The sequence below is a fragment of the Electrophorus electricus genome, chromosome 22 (genome assembly GCF_041902795.1).
Source record: "Electrophorus electricus isolate QZ-2024a chromosome 22, ASM4190279v1, whole genome shotgun sequence".
NCBI classification, from domain to species: domain Eukaryota; kingdom Metazoa; phylum Chordata; class Actinopteri; order Gymnotiformes; family Gymnotidae; genus Electrophorus; species Electrophorus electricus.
Window position 1 is genome coordinate 16069529 of NC_137518.1, and position 16848 is coordinate 16086376.

Here is a 16848-nt window from a genome sequence, read left to right on the forward strand (position 1 = left end):
ATTTCTGAGCTAGATTATGTAATCCCATTTTTGTCAGGATTATATACATGCACTATATTATTAGAAGCACCAAATGAATGGGTGGGAGCAGGTTCAGCTCTCTGTGGCATGGATTTCACAAAAGTGTTGGGAAAAACTCCACTGATATCCTGGATGGTGTTGACGCCGTGTCCCATCATTGCTGTGAATCTTCTGTACTGCCACATCCCAAAGACGCCCTTGCTGGATCCAGATCTGTTGCCTGGTGAGGACACTGTACAACACTGCATTGTCATGGTGCTGGATCCTGTTTAAAATGACTCGTGCTTTGGTATGCACTGCATTGTCATGGTGATGGATCCTGTTTAAAATGACTCGTGCTTTGTTATGCAGTGCATTGTCATGCTGGGTGTAGCCATTATAAGACAAACTGTGAACTGCAAATTGTAAATATATTTACGAAAATTGTATTTTCTGTAAGTTGTAGCCATAATGGTGCATGACACATCCCAGCAGAACTCAAATCAAATGCTCAAATGCCCAAACCGGCCCATCTGGCACCAACGGCGGTTTGATGTGAATATTTCCTGAAGCTCATCTGTCCGTGTCATTTTACGTATTACCCTCCTGCCAGATGATTGGCTGACTGAAAAATGGCATGAATGAGTGGATGTACAGGTGTCGATAAACAAAGTGCCCACCACTTTGATCCTGCATAACACAGGCACTCAGAACTAATTCTGCATAATTAATGCTTTCTGCTGAAAGGCCCACATAATTCACAGTATATAGGAGTTTTGTTTTGCTCCATATTCAAATTGGTGGTGTAGTTTTTTGCGTGACGCTGGTTTTTGTCTCACAGATGGCTTATGTGCATAGAGCCGCCAAATAAATTAATAAATCAATACACTTTCTGAACCCTTTTGAATAACCAGTATTTCTGCATGATGTAATCTGATCTTCCTCTAAGTCATTATAATGAATAAAAAAAATAGTCCTATTTAAGAAACAACACACAGAGCACATTACATTTTTGCATCTTTATTGAAGATATGATTTAAGCATATCCATATGACTGATGATAAAAGCATATGAACCTCTAGCAAACTGACTTCTTTAAAGAGGATCCTCAAAAGGTAATCCTTAAAAAAGAGCCCATGAGCCCTGGGGTAACAGTGCCGAAGGAATGATATGAAAATGCCCTGTCATGACATCGGTGACCAAATAGTTTTCAATATTATTGAATATGAAGAATGTTAAGAAGGCACTAATGCACACTGAAATCATTTCCCTACGGGTATCATATCCCAGGGGGAGGGGCAATGTATCAGATGCTTTTTTTTTAGTATCATTATTAACTGTCTTGTTTTTTTCTAGGGAAAATAAGGCTTGTTTTTGAGCTTTTTGTATTATTTTTACCACACAAGCTTTACGCATGAAGCAACCATCCATCCACATTGCTCAAGACGTGATGCTCTCAAACCCTCGGATCACTGCAAAGTTTGTATTGTGCATATGCAGTAGTGCTGATTCTTATTACACATATCACATGTGAGTTTGGTTGACTCTTTAGTTGTTATTGTATCTCAAACGATGATAAGACCACATTTTCAGTACCATTCATGCAGAAATCTCGATAGTTCCAAAGGGTTCAACTTTTTCATGTGGCTGTGTGTGTGTCTGTATTGTGGGAACATAGTAGTTGTAAACTATTTATCTATTTTTGTCCTTCACATTTCTTGTACATGAGTTACAAGATGAAGCAAAACTGGTTTAACTTTCAGGCATCATTAAATACATAAAATATTCAGGGACCATGTTCATTACAACAATGGTATTAAAACCAGAACAACTTCCACATGTTATAAAGGACAGGCTTAAATTAACTTCAACTACACCGCTCCCCTCCCTTATTTAACCTAAATATATGTCCTTGAGCTGTGATGTGGAGATGAACACTAGCTGTGCACTCAGGGAGTTGTGTAAGACTGGGGCTCCTCATCTCTGACACTGTCTGTCCTTGCTCTGTTAGCGGATGTTGTAGACAAGGATGTAAGGAGACATATGCATCGTATGCTTTTTACTCTAAAGTCAACTGGTATCTGTGTTCTTAACACACAACCTTCTTCTGTACGATAATATTTGTCATTTGCGTAATGCCAGAAAAAGCAACAGGTTAAATTCACCAGGCCCTGAAGGCAGTAGGATGATTTGGGAAAATACTCCCCCTCCCCTTCTCTCATTCACTTTCCTTCTCAACCTTTTTCCTCACGTACATTAATCACTCTTCCGAAGTTGCCATTTTTAGGAAATGCGATCCCTTTAATCGGGGTTCATTTTGTAGGAGCTGGAGGCTGTGAGAACTCTGGGATAGCGGAGGGACGGTTGTTCGCTGCTGGGACGACCGAGCGCCACTTGCCCTCGGCTGTTCACTCTGAGATTCGGAGGAGCTCTGAGCGTCTCCACAAACCTCCAGGAAGTAGAGCGGCTCCTTTCTGCGTTAAGTCAGCTTCGGCGAGATGAATATTTATGCTCATTATAATTAGGAGTAGAATTGCTGCAGGTGCATCAGTAGTGCTGTGAAATTATACCTCTTGTGGACTTAAGCCATGTGAAGCTCATGAAACATAATGATGAGAAAATGTGGCCCAAGTCCCTTTAAATATGCTTAGCGCTTAAGCATCATTTAAATGTTCCACCTGTTCTGAGTTGCAGTATAATCCGCCATGTCAAAGCTCACCAATGAACCAAGCCAATTATCAGTCCAAAATGATTTAATGATACCTCAAAATAGAATTTAACACACAATCATCTAAATTATTTCTGAAAGTGAAGTGGAGCACTGAATAAGAAATGCCGGTAGATTTACTGTATGTACAGCTTTGACATGATAGAAAAGAATCAGTAGCCAACACATGATATCAAATGGAAAGGAATGCTAGCAGCGGAGACAGTTAGAGTGCGAAACAAGGGGGGCACATCGACCACAAACTGACAAAACTCAAACAAATGCAGGATTACCATAAATGACGTACTGTAGAAAATGGTGGTTTCCCACACTCGAGAAGTGATAGGAGCGGGGCTCGTGATCCTCAGTGCCCGGACAGTTAGCAAACGAGGGACTTTCTCACCTTCCTGCCGTGCACGTCACTCACTAGTGAGGAGTCCCCTAGTTTGATGAATGCTCAGTGCTGTGCACTGAATAAAGTCACCTGACAAGCTCTTAAGGAAAAAAAACAAAACATTTGTATTCAGTCTCCTCCTTTTTACACAGAGAAGTGTTGGAATTATCTTTCCGTCGAGTGTGTCCCAGTTAGCTGTGTGGCAGGTTAATGTCTATCTTTCCACTTTTGAGAAAGAAGGAAAACTTTTTTTTTTACCCCCAGAGAACAGGACATGAGAAGGAGAGCATTTCTGCACTGACTATTCGTGGACCTGCAGTGCTGGAACCGGGACGAGTCGGTGCCCATGCACGAGTCCGCAGATGCTCCTCACTCTTCTTCCACAGACTCTTTCACTTTTGTGTCCCACGTTGAACCGAAGTTCGGACAGGCACATTGAGCCAAGGCTGGAGGTCAGCTGCCAATCAGTCTTTTGGCAGAGCTGTTTCTTGTTGTTGTTTGTTTGTTTGTTTGTTTGTTTGTTTGGAATACAAAGAAAGACGGGATCTCCACCTGAGCAGAGCTATAATTAACCCACAGGTGTGTGTGTGTGAGTCTGTCAAATGTACAGATGCGTGGATTATGGAGGAGAGGTCACTCCGGCCTGCTGGCCTTGCATACATTCTTTTCTGAAATGAATCAACCTCTCGAGAGATCTGGACCTTCCCGTTCTGTGCTCAATTTAGCCCATTTTTATCAAAAAGAAATACTGGATGTGTGGTTATTAAAAATACCTTTCTTTCTTTTGTGTGTTCTTTCAGTGCCTACTTTTAGACATCATCTTCATTCTCAAATAGATCTATATCATATCTTTTTAAAAATATAAAAGTGATATTTAGTCTTTAACCTGGAGAGCATTCTATTTTATCTCTCTTTCCTCACCTTTTGCCACAAAGTTGAGTCTTGGAATGTCTTCCACTGAATTGTTTGCCCGTCTGCCAAGTCTCTATACCAGTATGAAAAACATATAAGTACTTCACATTATCTGGCAACCCTCAGCTCTGTTGTCATTACAGTGTTATAAAGTTGCTTACAAACAGAATCAATAATAATTCTCTTACATCTGCCACTATTCCTTCAACTTCCTGTGTATGCTGTATGTGAATACATGAACAAATGCTTTCAATATACATATATGTACTGTATGTACTGGATCATTTTCATTATAAAATAAATAAAAATGAAATCTCTGTTATTACATCACTGCACTTATAACTTGAACAATCTCTTTGTAATGCAGATCTGGCAAGTAAAGTTGCAGTTGGCTGTTAGTTGTGACTGTCTGGGAACTGTACTGTGAGTAGCTTTACAAAGCTTATATGGTTTCAGTGACACGTCCTCTTTGCGCAGCTGTGGGCTCTCAACATGCTTCTTTTGTTGGCTCCTGTGCATCGTGGCACACCTGAGCATTACCGACCTCCTTTCCACAGTGCTCTGACAACGTTTTATTTCCATTCTGCTGAACTGGCTTCTTCAGAGGCCCTGCTGGATCCATGAATGCCTTTGTCTCCTTGGTCAACATGCAGGTAGGAGGTTTCTCCAACTCCAGTGCCTGCACTTTCCAGTTGAGCGCCGTTCCCCCTTGACAAGCCCTGGCCACCAGAAGGAGGAGCAGAGCTGCCACAGCCAGGAGGACTGCGGGAGTTAGGTCTGGCGAAGGAGCTGGCGAGAGCACCTCCTTAGTCCTGAGATGGACACAGGAGGTGTCGTTTGGCCCCATATGCAGACAAACGTTGTAATGGGTTCCGGGTTGGAGACGCGTGAGGTTGAAGCCCCTAGTGCCAGCCAGTATTCGAATGCTATGCCTGTGATGACCTTCCAGGCTGCTGTTGGCCATCCAAGAGAGCCGGGCAGCAGGAACGTTGTGGCCAGCCTGCCAACTGAGCAGTGCATATCGCTCTTTGATATCTCGCACCGCAAGGTTGTCTCCGCTTCTTTGAGGACTTGTCGTGTGAACCCTGCTTGCTCCTTCCACTTTTAGTGTCAAGCTCCTCGTGTCTGCCCCAACCAGGTTCTGTGCAACACAAGTGTAAAACCCGGCCTCCTCTGGAGTGACCCCAAAAATCTCCAGAGTGCCTTCTGTTAGAAGCTGGTATCGTCCAAAGCTAACGGAGTGAGTTAACTTCAAACCCTTTGGAATCACCCAGTAGATTCGTGGCTCTGGTTCTGCCAGTGCACGGCAGTGTAGAGCTATGTTATCCCCATGTTTGACTTGAATGTACGATGGAAACATGCTTGGGGCAATCAAAGGCAAGCAGCTATCTGCCATCTCTCTAAAGGAGACTTCTTTCACTTTCCTGGCTTTTAATTCGGGGGGCTCTGAGCAGAATGTAGACTGAGGTTCAATGAAGCGGACCGGTTTGTCACCCTCTGCTCCAACCCAGCGAATGAGGCAGTCACAGCGAATCGGGTTGGTGTGTAGGCTGATCTCTTGTAAGCTTGGCAGAGACTGCACAGTCTGGCGATGCAGTGCACTCAATGCATTACTATTGAGCATCAGACTTTCCATACTTGGAAGCTTCCGGAAAGCCTGAGGGTGGATGTATGACAGTCGTGGATTGTTGGTAATTTCCAGCTTGGTAAGCTCAGGCAGGTTTTCCATTGCTGATTGCTCAATGGAGACCAACTCCTCCATGTTGTTTAAACCAAGCTCCTTCAGGTGAAGCATGTCCCTGAAGTCTCCTCTCTGCACCAGTTGGATTGGATTCTTGTTCAGGTCCAGGAATTTTAGGCCTGGCAGTTTCTGCAGTGCCTCTTTTGGAACTTTGGTCAGGTGGTTGTCATAGAAGCTAATGCTCTCCAAGTTCAGAAGCCCCTCTAGAGCTCGTTCTGAGATCTCACGCAAGCCCATGCCTGCCAGGACCAGGCTACGCAAAGATCCCAGAGGTTTGAAATTGAGATCTTGGATTGTGTCCACTGGATTTCCTCCGATCATGAGGACTTCCAATTGAGGCAGAGCATGGAACCAGCGCCTGTCAACTATCACAAGATGATTAGAGTTGAGATGAAGTCTCAGAAGATTATTTAAACCTTTGAAAGCTCCAGGAGAGACGCTCCTAATTCGGTTGTGATTGAGATACAACTCCTGAAGGCTGGGTAGGCCAGAGAAAGCAGCTTCAGGCAAGCGTCTTAGCTGATTTTCCTCCATGTGAAGGCTGAGAAGAGTTGGCAGGTCAGTGATTCTTAGGTTATGGGTACTGATGAAACTGTTGTGCGAGAGATCCAACTCAGTCAGATTTGCAAGACCCTGGAGTTCGTTCTTGTCCACTGAGCTGATGAGGTTACTCTGCAGCCTTAGAGTCTGAGTCTCTGTAGGGAGGGCGGTGGGTAGCTGCGTCAGCAGCAGATCATTGCAGTCAACTGTAGGAGCCTCTCTGTACACTGATTGAGGCGAGTACCAGGGCTTGATTTGACACACACACTGGTGAGGGCAGGGTACCCTCCATGGCATGGAGTGAATAACAAGAGAGCCAGCAACTCCAAAGAGGAGATGAATATGCATGAAAACCATTGTAATCTCTTTCATTTTCATTGCTCAGGTTAATTAATTACGCTATCACTGTGTGTAGGAGCCGTTGGCTCCTGTGGGTTTATATATATATATATACATATATATATACATATACATATATACACATATACATATATGTATATATATGTATATATATATGTATATATATGTATATATATGTATATATAGCAGCCTCGCACTTATCTGTCCATGTGACAAAAGTCCCCAAAGTTCACTTATTGAATTTTGCAAATAAGTTGTCACCAAATGTAAGTTTCCTCTGTTTCATCTTTCCCACTCTTCTGGACTTGTCAAAAAGAATGACTTGAAAGAAACAAGAAGTTCTTGCTTTGATGTCCTTGAAGTGTAGCACTCTGGGATGGTTTTGGTTGTGTGCTCAGTCCATGAATCTTACATCCTGGTACAATAGAGAGGCGTTCCAGATTACATCAGAGACATACCTGAAAGAGACAAAAATAGGACACTCAGTCAGGACACTGCAAACACGCCGTGTGTCCTGATTCATACATCTACATTTCAGTTCTAAACACTGTATTGTTCATGACCTGATGTGGAATTACTAGTCATTTTTGTTATACACAAATAATTTAATTTGTCATATTCTCAAATGCTTTTTCCGAGGACATGCTGGCTAAAATTGGATGTTACATGTTTGGAAAAGACAGTGAAAGTGGTGTTTTGTTAGGTAACACCTTTTTTTTTGTTGACATCCCATCATATCCCATCACATCCCATAACATTCATTGGGAAATTAAGATTATCTAATACATAGATGTATTTCTGTTAGTGACACCTTGTATAATTTACAGCCTGTATATTTCACTCTCTGTAAAAACAGGACCTCAACACGGGTTCTTGGACTACAAAGCTAAACATGACTGTGTTTCTCATCACCACTGGAAGACGAATACTATGGAAATTTGAAGTAAATGGAAGGTAAAAGTGAACGGGTGTAATTCAAGACTTTGCTGGGCTAATTACTAAGTCCTTTGCATTATTCTTCCTCAAGCAGCTTTTGTGGCATGTTCTTGGATAGATTAGGCAAAAAAAGAGCACAAAATAAAATATAAAGGAAAGAAGACAGTGTGTTCAAACGCATTTTAAATCTTGATGCTCCGGTTTAGCTGTCAGCCTCAAGTTCAGAACAGCAATATGCTTTACAAAATTAACTCACAGTCCTGAATAAGAAGTATTTATCATCTGAGCAGTTTGCTTCAACACACAGTCACTAGTTCTTACAGTCAGCATTATTTATTACAGTACACAATCTGTGCCATACGGTTGCTGTTGTAGTGGTGTGGTATTAGCATATAGTTAAAAGTCTTCATTTCCATAATTATTCATTGTACGCCGACCATACACAAATACATACAGTATGTTAAATTATGTAACTTTTTAATAGATAGTATAGAACTGCACCCAGTTATATTTTTAGAATATAACTCTCTAAGCAAAATACATGGCCGTGGTTCTTTTTCGGTTCTTCTAGAATAAAAATACACTGTTTAACATAAAAGCAGTTCACTACCTCAGTTTGCTGCATGGTTTCTTCTCCCAGAGATTGTCTACCCTATTTCCACTCTTAGCTGCTCAGGCTTCACATCGCACTAAAACGAAACGGCAGATCAGTAACACTTCCTTCTTCCTCTCGGTGCTGCATCCACCCCTTCGCATTCTCTCTCTCCTCCTGTCTTGCAAATCCATCCTTCTGAATGCCCAATTAGAACTAATGTTCTCACTGTCTCCTGTCTCAAGTGCACCAGGGAGATGCCTGAGATGCTTGACGTCTTAGAGACCGCGCCTTCTGCTCCTCCTCCTCACGTGTGCAGACAAGCACTCGTGCGCGGAGTGGCGGAGCGATCTTGAGTTTCCGGCGCGTCTGTGCACACGTGTCTCATGGCTCTCTCCTTCCAGCCGTGGGAGCGTGCGCCGTGCCTCACAGCTTCTTTGCAAAGTTTCAGCATCCCTGTGGCAACTCCGCCAGATCCCCCACTCCCGTTCCCCTGGTGCCCTAACAGGGGGCTGTGAGCGGCTTTAACGTGAAGCGGATTGCGGACCACCCCACCCCGCCTCCTGCGTCCTCAGTGATGTGTTCGCCACCCGTGCCTGTTCTGATTTTCCTGTTGCTGTCTGTCTCTTTACAGAACAGACAGGAAAACGCTGTCTAAATTGGGACTGGGAGAATGGCACAGGTTTGCGGGGGGTCATAGCAAGTGCCCCGAATTTCTTTTTTTTCATTGAGACAGCTGTTCCCGACTGTGGGTCTGTGCAGCTGCGCCCCCTTCAGCTAGCCCTAGAGTAGCGCACCTCATGCTGATCTATATCTGTCATCACTAGATAAACAGGCTCTCACCTACTGCCAAGCATAATGGCTTTATAATGGCTCTGTGGCTGACTCTCATAGGCTGACACATATCATTTGCTGCTCCGTGCACTTATGTGCTATTCAGTGATGGCTTGCAGAAATAGCTTCAAGGTGCCCCGAGGTGAACGTGCGTCTCTCGTGGTCAGCCCAAGCCACTGTGGAGTCCTGTCTGTTGCTCTTCTTTCTCTCCATGCTTGACAGCAAAAGACCTGCTAAACTCCCACATGTGGGACGATTAAGGCTGCAGCCGGCACGTGGCCTCTCCCGAGTGCACTGGTGCAGAATCCCAGGCCAACACCTGTTTTTTTGTTTTGTTTTTATTTCACCGTCCAGGGCATTGGTGACAGATGGACCATGGGAGACAAAAGGCCTAAATAGCCACAGGAGGAGCAGGAAAGGTTATGAGCTGGGTATAGATCAAACTGCGATCTCCCCGAGACGGCAGAGAGACAGGGGGAATGAAAGATTTTCATTCGAGATTATCGCTGATGGCTACGGAGGCTCCAGAGAAGCATAATAGCCATGCAAGCCTTCTGTCCATAAAAGGTGCCTTTTGTCAACAGCGTGGCGTGTGAACTGCTCCATTCTCCCCACGTAGACAGCGGCTATAATAGAGAGACAGACGATTACAGGCCTTGGACCGTACGCCAACAGGAGATCAAACAATACTTTCAAGGGTTCGAAGGAGCGTCGCTTTATGGTTGCCTCGTCCTCCCATGGATGCTGCTATAATTATCATAATCCCAGAGATAAACAGAGGCAATACGCCGCTATATTGTAATTTTTTATTCACTTATACCAAGCACTTTAGAGATATGAAATCTATTTAATGAACACCACTGGATGTAATCAAGCTTGTGTAATTAATCATATGAAGCAGAAGAGTCATAAACATGTTATTCTTTCCGCTGACATTATTTCCTTGTAATGGGCATGTTTCTGTCTGGAGGGGTTTCTCGTAGCTACAATCCCAGCTAATTATTGATATTGCTCTGTGGAACAAAAAAAAAAAAAAGAAGGTGAAAGAACGCTGGGTTCCCGTGTCAAAACATCAGCCTGTTCAGGCATCACTTTGCGGATCAGCGGGACTTGTTGAATTCGCCTCTGTTGGTTTTCCCAGCGGCCTTGCGTGTGCCGGCGCCCCGATCCCTGACCATGGAGGTGAGCGAACCACTTCAGGACGCCGTTATTTCTCTACTACCCGACCCCTCGTCACCCTGACGCTGAGCTTAATGGCGAGTGGAGTAGAAAGCTGGTCTGTTTGCACATGGGCATCTGACACACATTTGCGAGTCTCTTTGAATAAGAACAAGTTATTCATTTGGGATGCACACACCAGGGAATGACTGCTGGTTCAGCAGAACCTGAGTAGAATTTTATTTACTCTGTTCTGGCTGCTACCGGTGACTGCTATGTTCAGGGTAGCATGTCACTGATTGCTATGCACAACTTGCTTTACATATGCTCAGTACTGTGTACTGTATTAAATAATTGCACTGTCTACTCATTTTGTATTTGTCCTGTCCTGTATTTATTATTGTTTAATTAATGACATTTTGCACTATTTGCATTTTGTCTGTTGCACTGTTGTTTTTGTGTTGCACCATGGTCCTGGAGGAACATTGTCTCGTTTTTGTTGTGTACTTGTATATAGCTGAAATGACAATAAAACCTCTTTGAACTCTTTGGTGGGTACTGAAGAAAAAGCTAATTCCAACTTCTCTTAGTTTATTTTATTACTGAGTGAGTTATCCCTGCCATAATCATAGCATATTACCATATAGCTTCTGTTCTTTTGTTTACCTCTAAGAGGCACTTTTCAGTGGGAAAAGCATATCGTGATTCATATTTTACTGGAGAGATGAATTGACTGGTATTCATATTTCATGAAGTGTGACCAGCTTATTAAATAAAAGGAAAGGTTTGAATCAATATGGGAAGCATAAATTGTTATGGTTTTGGAATAAAAGGAGTTTATCAGCCCTCTTTCTACTTAGAAAAAAGGATTGTGTGGTACCAGGTGTGTGTTTGTGGTATCAGGTCTGTGTATAGTACCAGCTGTGTGTATGGTACTAGGTGCATGTGTGGTACTCGGCTTGTAGAACCACAATAATGCTCAAATGTGCAGGCCATCATTAATGGAAAAAATACAATTTTTTAAATAATATAAATAGCTTAAAATGCAGTGTTCCCTCTGTTAGGAAAGCCTGTTGCTTTTCTAATGTAGCCACATTCTCACCCTTCATCCAAAAAACACCTGCGTATGTTGAATCAATAACGATACCCATTATATCACCAAGTAGTGATGCAGCAAGTGTAGATATTGATGTTGGTGTTGTTGTTTTTCTTTCACTCCACTCTCTGGCCGAACTCAATGGATGTCACCTCCCCAGGTGTTCCGACTGTCTGGCTCGCATGCTCATTTGTGACCCGGCTGATTGATTTTGTGCCGACCCCGGCGCCAGCCCGAGACAGGCGGGCCCGCACTTCCTGCTACTCTGTTCCCCCTGCGCCCCCCGTTCTGCTTCCATGGGCTCCTGTCTGATCCCCCTGCGCTCAGAGTGGATGTGCACTTACCCTGGCTTTACCCAGGGTGCACGGAGGCAGGCCTGATGGGCTATCAAACAGGTGTGAGCTGGCCTCTCTTTCAGCACTCGTAACCGGCAAAGTTGCCCTGAATTTCCCTCCTTGCTGGACGGACAACTTGCAGACAGACCTTTTTCCATCTGTGTGCTTTTTTTTTTTTTTTTTTTGCTGTACAGTTGCTGCAGCTCTAGACCACACACACACACACACACACACACACAAACAAACCTAAGCATGTTTCTGGCCAGAGGTTGGAGCCCTTTTAGCCCTTTTAGACCCCCCCCCCACACACACACACACAACCCTTGAGACAAAGGAGACACCACTTGAATATTAAAGAGCCCACAGCACCTGGAGCTCTAACAGCATAGAGTTAACTGAATATTCTTTACCCATCAAAAGAGGTCAACATACCCTGGCGAGAAGGTCCTTATGGCACCTGGTTGAGGTGAGCTCCCTCAGAAGAGGGTCGGGGGGCTGGAGGACTCCGCTATGACAGCCCAGAGCTGGGCTTCATCTGCCGTTTCTACACGACCGTTTACGTCAGCCGACCTGCGTCAGAGCCGCCAGGGAAAAGGGGGAAGACTTTCCCTTTCAGTCCGTCTTATTTTGGGTTGTGTCCTTCCTCCTCCGCCCAAGTTTTTTTTTTTCTGTATTCCTTCTGTATTCCGGGACCTGGAACACCGCCACTCTCTCGGTCCTTAAAAGCCTCTGGGGACACACGAGGCTTGGTCCTGCGTTAGACCAGGGACAGCGTGTAAATCTGAGCAAGCCCTCTGCTCTCAGGCTTCTGAATGCCTCTCTTTATCAAAGTCTTAACTCATCCCTAAACCCTGCACGGCACATCTTGATCTGTCTAGCAGTTTTTCTCATCTGATAAGGTATATACATTATTAAAGTCCTCATTGCAATAGATTTTCCAGTGTATATTTTAAGGAGCACACAGAAGTCACAACTGAATACTGGTCCATCACTGAAGCCCAACCTTTACCACATATCCAACATTTTAATGTCCATATCTTGAACTGGTTTGTTTTGCAAGGGTATAATGACTTATTTTTCTTTCATTCTGAAGTGTGGAGTCAGTGGTTCACTGGCTCCATCTAATGGCTGCTTCTGAGTGCTAAGCAACGAGACACAAAAGACTCTCCCTCTTACGCAAGAAGACACTTTTAATTTGCTAAAATGACACAATAGCAGGATGTTTGGCAAGTGACACACAGCCAGTGTCGCTGAATGCTCTGATTACACCATATTCATCCATAAATGTCCTCCATTCTTTCGGCATATGTAGAACTTCTCAGAGGTCTCGGCGCCGAGCCCTTCTGATAGATATGAACTTTAACTCATTGTATCAGACTGATTAGCTATTCATTTTGTCCCGGCTGCCGCTGCACTCTCTGTGCTCGGGTCTCCGGAGAGTTCCGTATATTACGTTCACCTTCTCAAAGAATATTGACCTTTATAATAATTGGATGGGTCCTGCAGCACACGCACACAGGGAATTGATGGCAGTTTGTCAGGGAGGGGAAAAAAGGGGCCAGGGATTATATGTGGCCCTCGCCACTTATACTGCGACGCAATCACCGGCATTAGCAGTTTGTCATTTGTTGTTTAAAAGCATTTAATCATAACACTAAAAATAAGTTGTGATCTCGCTCTTGTTTTCTGTCTTGTGTGTGTGTGTGTGTGTGTGTGTGTGTGTGTGTGTGTGTGTGTGTGTGTGTGTGTGTGAGTGTGTGTGTGTGAGTGTGTGTGTGTGTGTGAGTGTGTGTGAGTGTGTGTGAGTGTGTGTGAGTGTGCGTGTGTGTGTGAGTGTGTGAGTGTGTGTGTGTGTGTGTGTGTGTGTGTGAGTGTGTGTGAGTGTGTGTGAGTGTGTGTGTGTGTGTGTGTGTCTCTCCCACTGATCCTCTGCATAGCCACTGTCATTTATTCCTTGGAAGGAGCTATTGCGGTGGTTGCTGCAGAGTTGCCATGGAGATCTGCCTCCGTGTTTCACAAGGTCAGTGTGAAAGTTGAGAGAGCTCTGCTGTTCTTACACACTCACACTCTATCTCACACACACACACACACACACACACACACACACACACAGCCTATGAGTTGCCATATGGCTAAATGGATTTCTGTTTTAACTTTTCCTGCCATGCCAGTTCACAGTGAAAGAGGAATTATGTAACATGATGCAATATTTTCTCTTCTTTGATACAGAGTAACACACTAGTAATGACCAAACCAGAACAAAGCAGGACAAAACAGGAAAAAACAAGACAAGCCAGGACAAAGCAGGAGCAACACGCAGCACTTGCAGACTCCCTAGAGGTCAAACCGTTTAGCCCAACCAGTTTAGGTCTGCATATATAAAACATAATTATATTAAATAAGAATTTCACGCTCTGTTACAGCAAGCTGGACGACTGGAGACTGACAGTTCAACCTCTCACTCATCAGCGGTATTGCAAGTAACTGAGCATGAAACCAAGGCATGAATCACGAAATGAGATGCAGACAGGCTGTGGCATTCAGCTCATCAAAGGGGCCTCTTCTCCTTTTAACCCTCAAGCCCGGGACGCAGTGTGTAACCCGAGGTTGGCGTGGCGGTGTGTTCTGATCATGCCTCGCTGCAATTCCACTCCCGTGGTTCAAAGAGACGCTGATCAAGGTGACAGGCAGTTTGGATTCAGTGGTAGTTGTCACTTCTTAAATCTCAAACGAGTAAATTAATGAAGCCCAGTTTTCCTAAAGACCCGGAGTCTGAATTCTATTGCTCTTTGCAGTCCAGACAGGTTTTTTTTCCCTCATGTGTTGATATTCTCTAACAAGAAATAATTGGATTTGGCAATTTCTATAAACACACACGTTTTCGTTTGTGGAATAATCCTTTGTTCATTTTGAACATTCAGATCCTTTTGCCCCGTGGCCCTGCGACACTGATAATTACACCTTTTTTAATGCCTCTTTTCTCCCAGAGGATCTTGGGGTTTTTTTCCTCACCATGTGTTTTTGCAGTCGGCAGTATTTTTGCTTCTTTTTCAACTTTTTTTCCTTTCTTTCTTGTACTTTTTTCCTGTCTGTCAAGGCTACGCATGATTCTGCCATTCGCCAGCGGTGTATTACAGTCGTGTTCGGGTCGTTAATTTAGAGACACCAAGCGTCATGCCGAACGTGCACCAGGGGACATTAGGACCACGACAGGGAGACAGCAAGTGCTCACACGGTCACTGAGAGTAAAAGACACTGTACCTGCTCAAATGTTTCTCATGGGGTTCCATAATCTCAAAACATTTTGGCTTGGCCCCTCTCTTTCGGTTCAGTCCTGTGTGAATGTCAGCGAGCAGAGAATGGCCAACATCCATCTCTTGTGGAAAGAAGGCGGCAAATTAGCCGCAAACAAGTTACGTGGCAGATATAACCCAACACGCTACAGTGTAAGACAGCCTTGCTAAATGCTGCCATTACCAGTGTTCTCCAATGGCTGACACTTTCATTAGCCGGGTCCCTTTCATTAGCTAGGTTCCTTACAAACTATTTGTTAAGAGTGAGAGAGAGAGAGAGAGAGAGAGAGAGAGAGAGAGAGAGAGAGAGAGAGAGAGAGAAAGATAAAGATGTCATCAAACTTCCCTTGGAACTAGTGGTGGCGGCCGAGACTTCCAAGTCTGCTCGATGCTGGTGGAACGGCTCACTGCGGAGGGAGAGGGACTCATATTGAGAGTGACCTTCTATCATACCGCCCTCAATAATATTGACGGAGACTTGCCTGTGGACCCAGTATTCATCTTCATTAACACAAGGCTTTAAGCATCAATGTCAGTCTCTACTCCCTTGTGGACTACCTACCATCTCCGGGCCTGTCTGTGCCATCTCCGGCATCTTTTCTCCCAGCAATGGCCATTCTTCATTAACTCAGGAGAAGCTCGATCAGATTACCACCAGAGGGAACTGGGGTGCGGAGAAGGAGACGGAACGCCTCCGCTGTGGAGGACACCCGAGTGTCACGGCGGGTCTGGAACTGTGCGTCCATCGCAGCCTTGTGTCTGAAAGCACGAGACCGTGTCCAGTACAAGTGTCCACTGCCCTGCTCGCTGCACGTCACTGGACATGTCGAGGTTAAAAACAACGGGCCAAAGGGAAAACACGGCTAACGTCGACAGCGGTTAAGCCGTATGTCACGATGACATACAACATGTGTGTTTTATTTAATGGTGTCATTAAATTATGACTAGCAGGTACTTGTCACAGTTAGCATTGGCTTGCAGTATACTTTTATGTTCTGTTAATTGGCAAGATAAATATAATTGGATAATGTCACCTACGGTAAAAAAAAAAAAACCAAAACAAACAATAAACAACACATTTCCAGTTCAGTTTGACTCACTGAACACTGTGTGTTGCAGTAGGGTCTTAAATCTATGACTAAAGCACAACACTTCTCTTAGCTAAGAAGTGGATCAGGCTGTTTGGAAAAAAGAAAAAAAACACGAACTGGTATGTGCTGTAGACGGGAGTCTGCCGACGGCTCACGGTGGAAGAGGAGGACAAGATAAGGACAAGATAAGCTCTGGGCAAAACAACTCCTCTTTCCCAGTGACAGCAGTTTGGAGTGTGCATGTGCATGGCAGGAATGGGTACACCGTGACATATTTCCCCTCCACATGCGTATCCCTCCCCTGACTCACGGCAGCCTAAAACGCATCCCACAGCACAGTCACTTATCACCTAAAGCAGCCTTGCCAAACCAGCTGGCACCTACAGCCTTCCTCTCTGCTACGGGGGGGGCTATCTGCCCTTGGGTCTGCCACTTCGTTTCCTGTTGTGCTGAGGTTCTTCCCACGGCCGCTGCCTGGCACCGGAACAGTGACGGGAAGACGAGCGCTCTCCGTTGGCTCTTTAGATGGAATCTGGGCGCGCAGGAGAAAGTTCCTGTTGCCCGTCCACCGCCTCGCCTCGCCCCTGCTGTGGCCTTTAACTCTGCTCCCCAACACGCCAGCCGTGATGGATACACGGAGTCAGGAATGCCGGCCCACTTGGGTGAAGAACACACTTCATCCTGCCTCGTTCCACAAAGCTGCCTAAGCGCGTGTGCGTGTACGTACGCGCGCGCGCACACACACACACACACACACACACACCTCTCTTATATATTTTAAAGGGCCTCACCCAAGCTCAAACTGAATCCCCAGGCACCCCTGACAATCTGAGTCCCTGTAGTAAGCGATGGCAGGTAG

At 44.7% G+C, this 16848-nt stretch overlaps 1 protein-coding gene across 4 annotated transcripts in view; it reads right to left on the bottom strand.

Annotated features, from left to right (window-relative positions):
* Positions 1-2735: 2735 nt before the first annotated feature.
* Positions 2736-16848, bottom strand: part of lrrn2 (leucine rich repeat neuronal 2) — a 37978-nt gene continuing 23865 nt past the window's right edge. Inside the window, exons 2-5 of one of the 4 annotated variants that reach the window (XM_035520360.2) lie at positions 15461-15657; positions 14867-15305; positions 12038-12357; positions 2736-7112 (exon numbers count right to left, since the gene is read on the bottom strand). In XM_035520360.2, the coding sequence (XP_035376253.1) occupies positions 4501-6672 (2172 nt within the window). In that variant the 5' untranslated portion in view covers positions 6673-7112; positions 12038-12357; positions 14867-15305; positions 15461-15657 and the 3' untranslated portion in view covers positions 2736-4500. The remainder of the gene's footprint in view (positions 7113-12037; positions 12358-14866; positions 15306-15460; positions 15658-16848) is intronic. The other 3 variants (XM_035520359.2, XM_035520361.2, XM_027020025.3) reach the window with 3 other exon arrangements.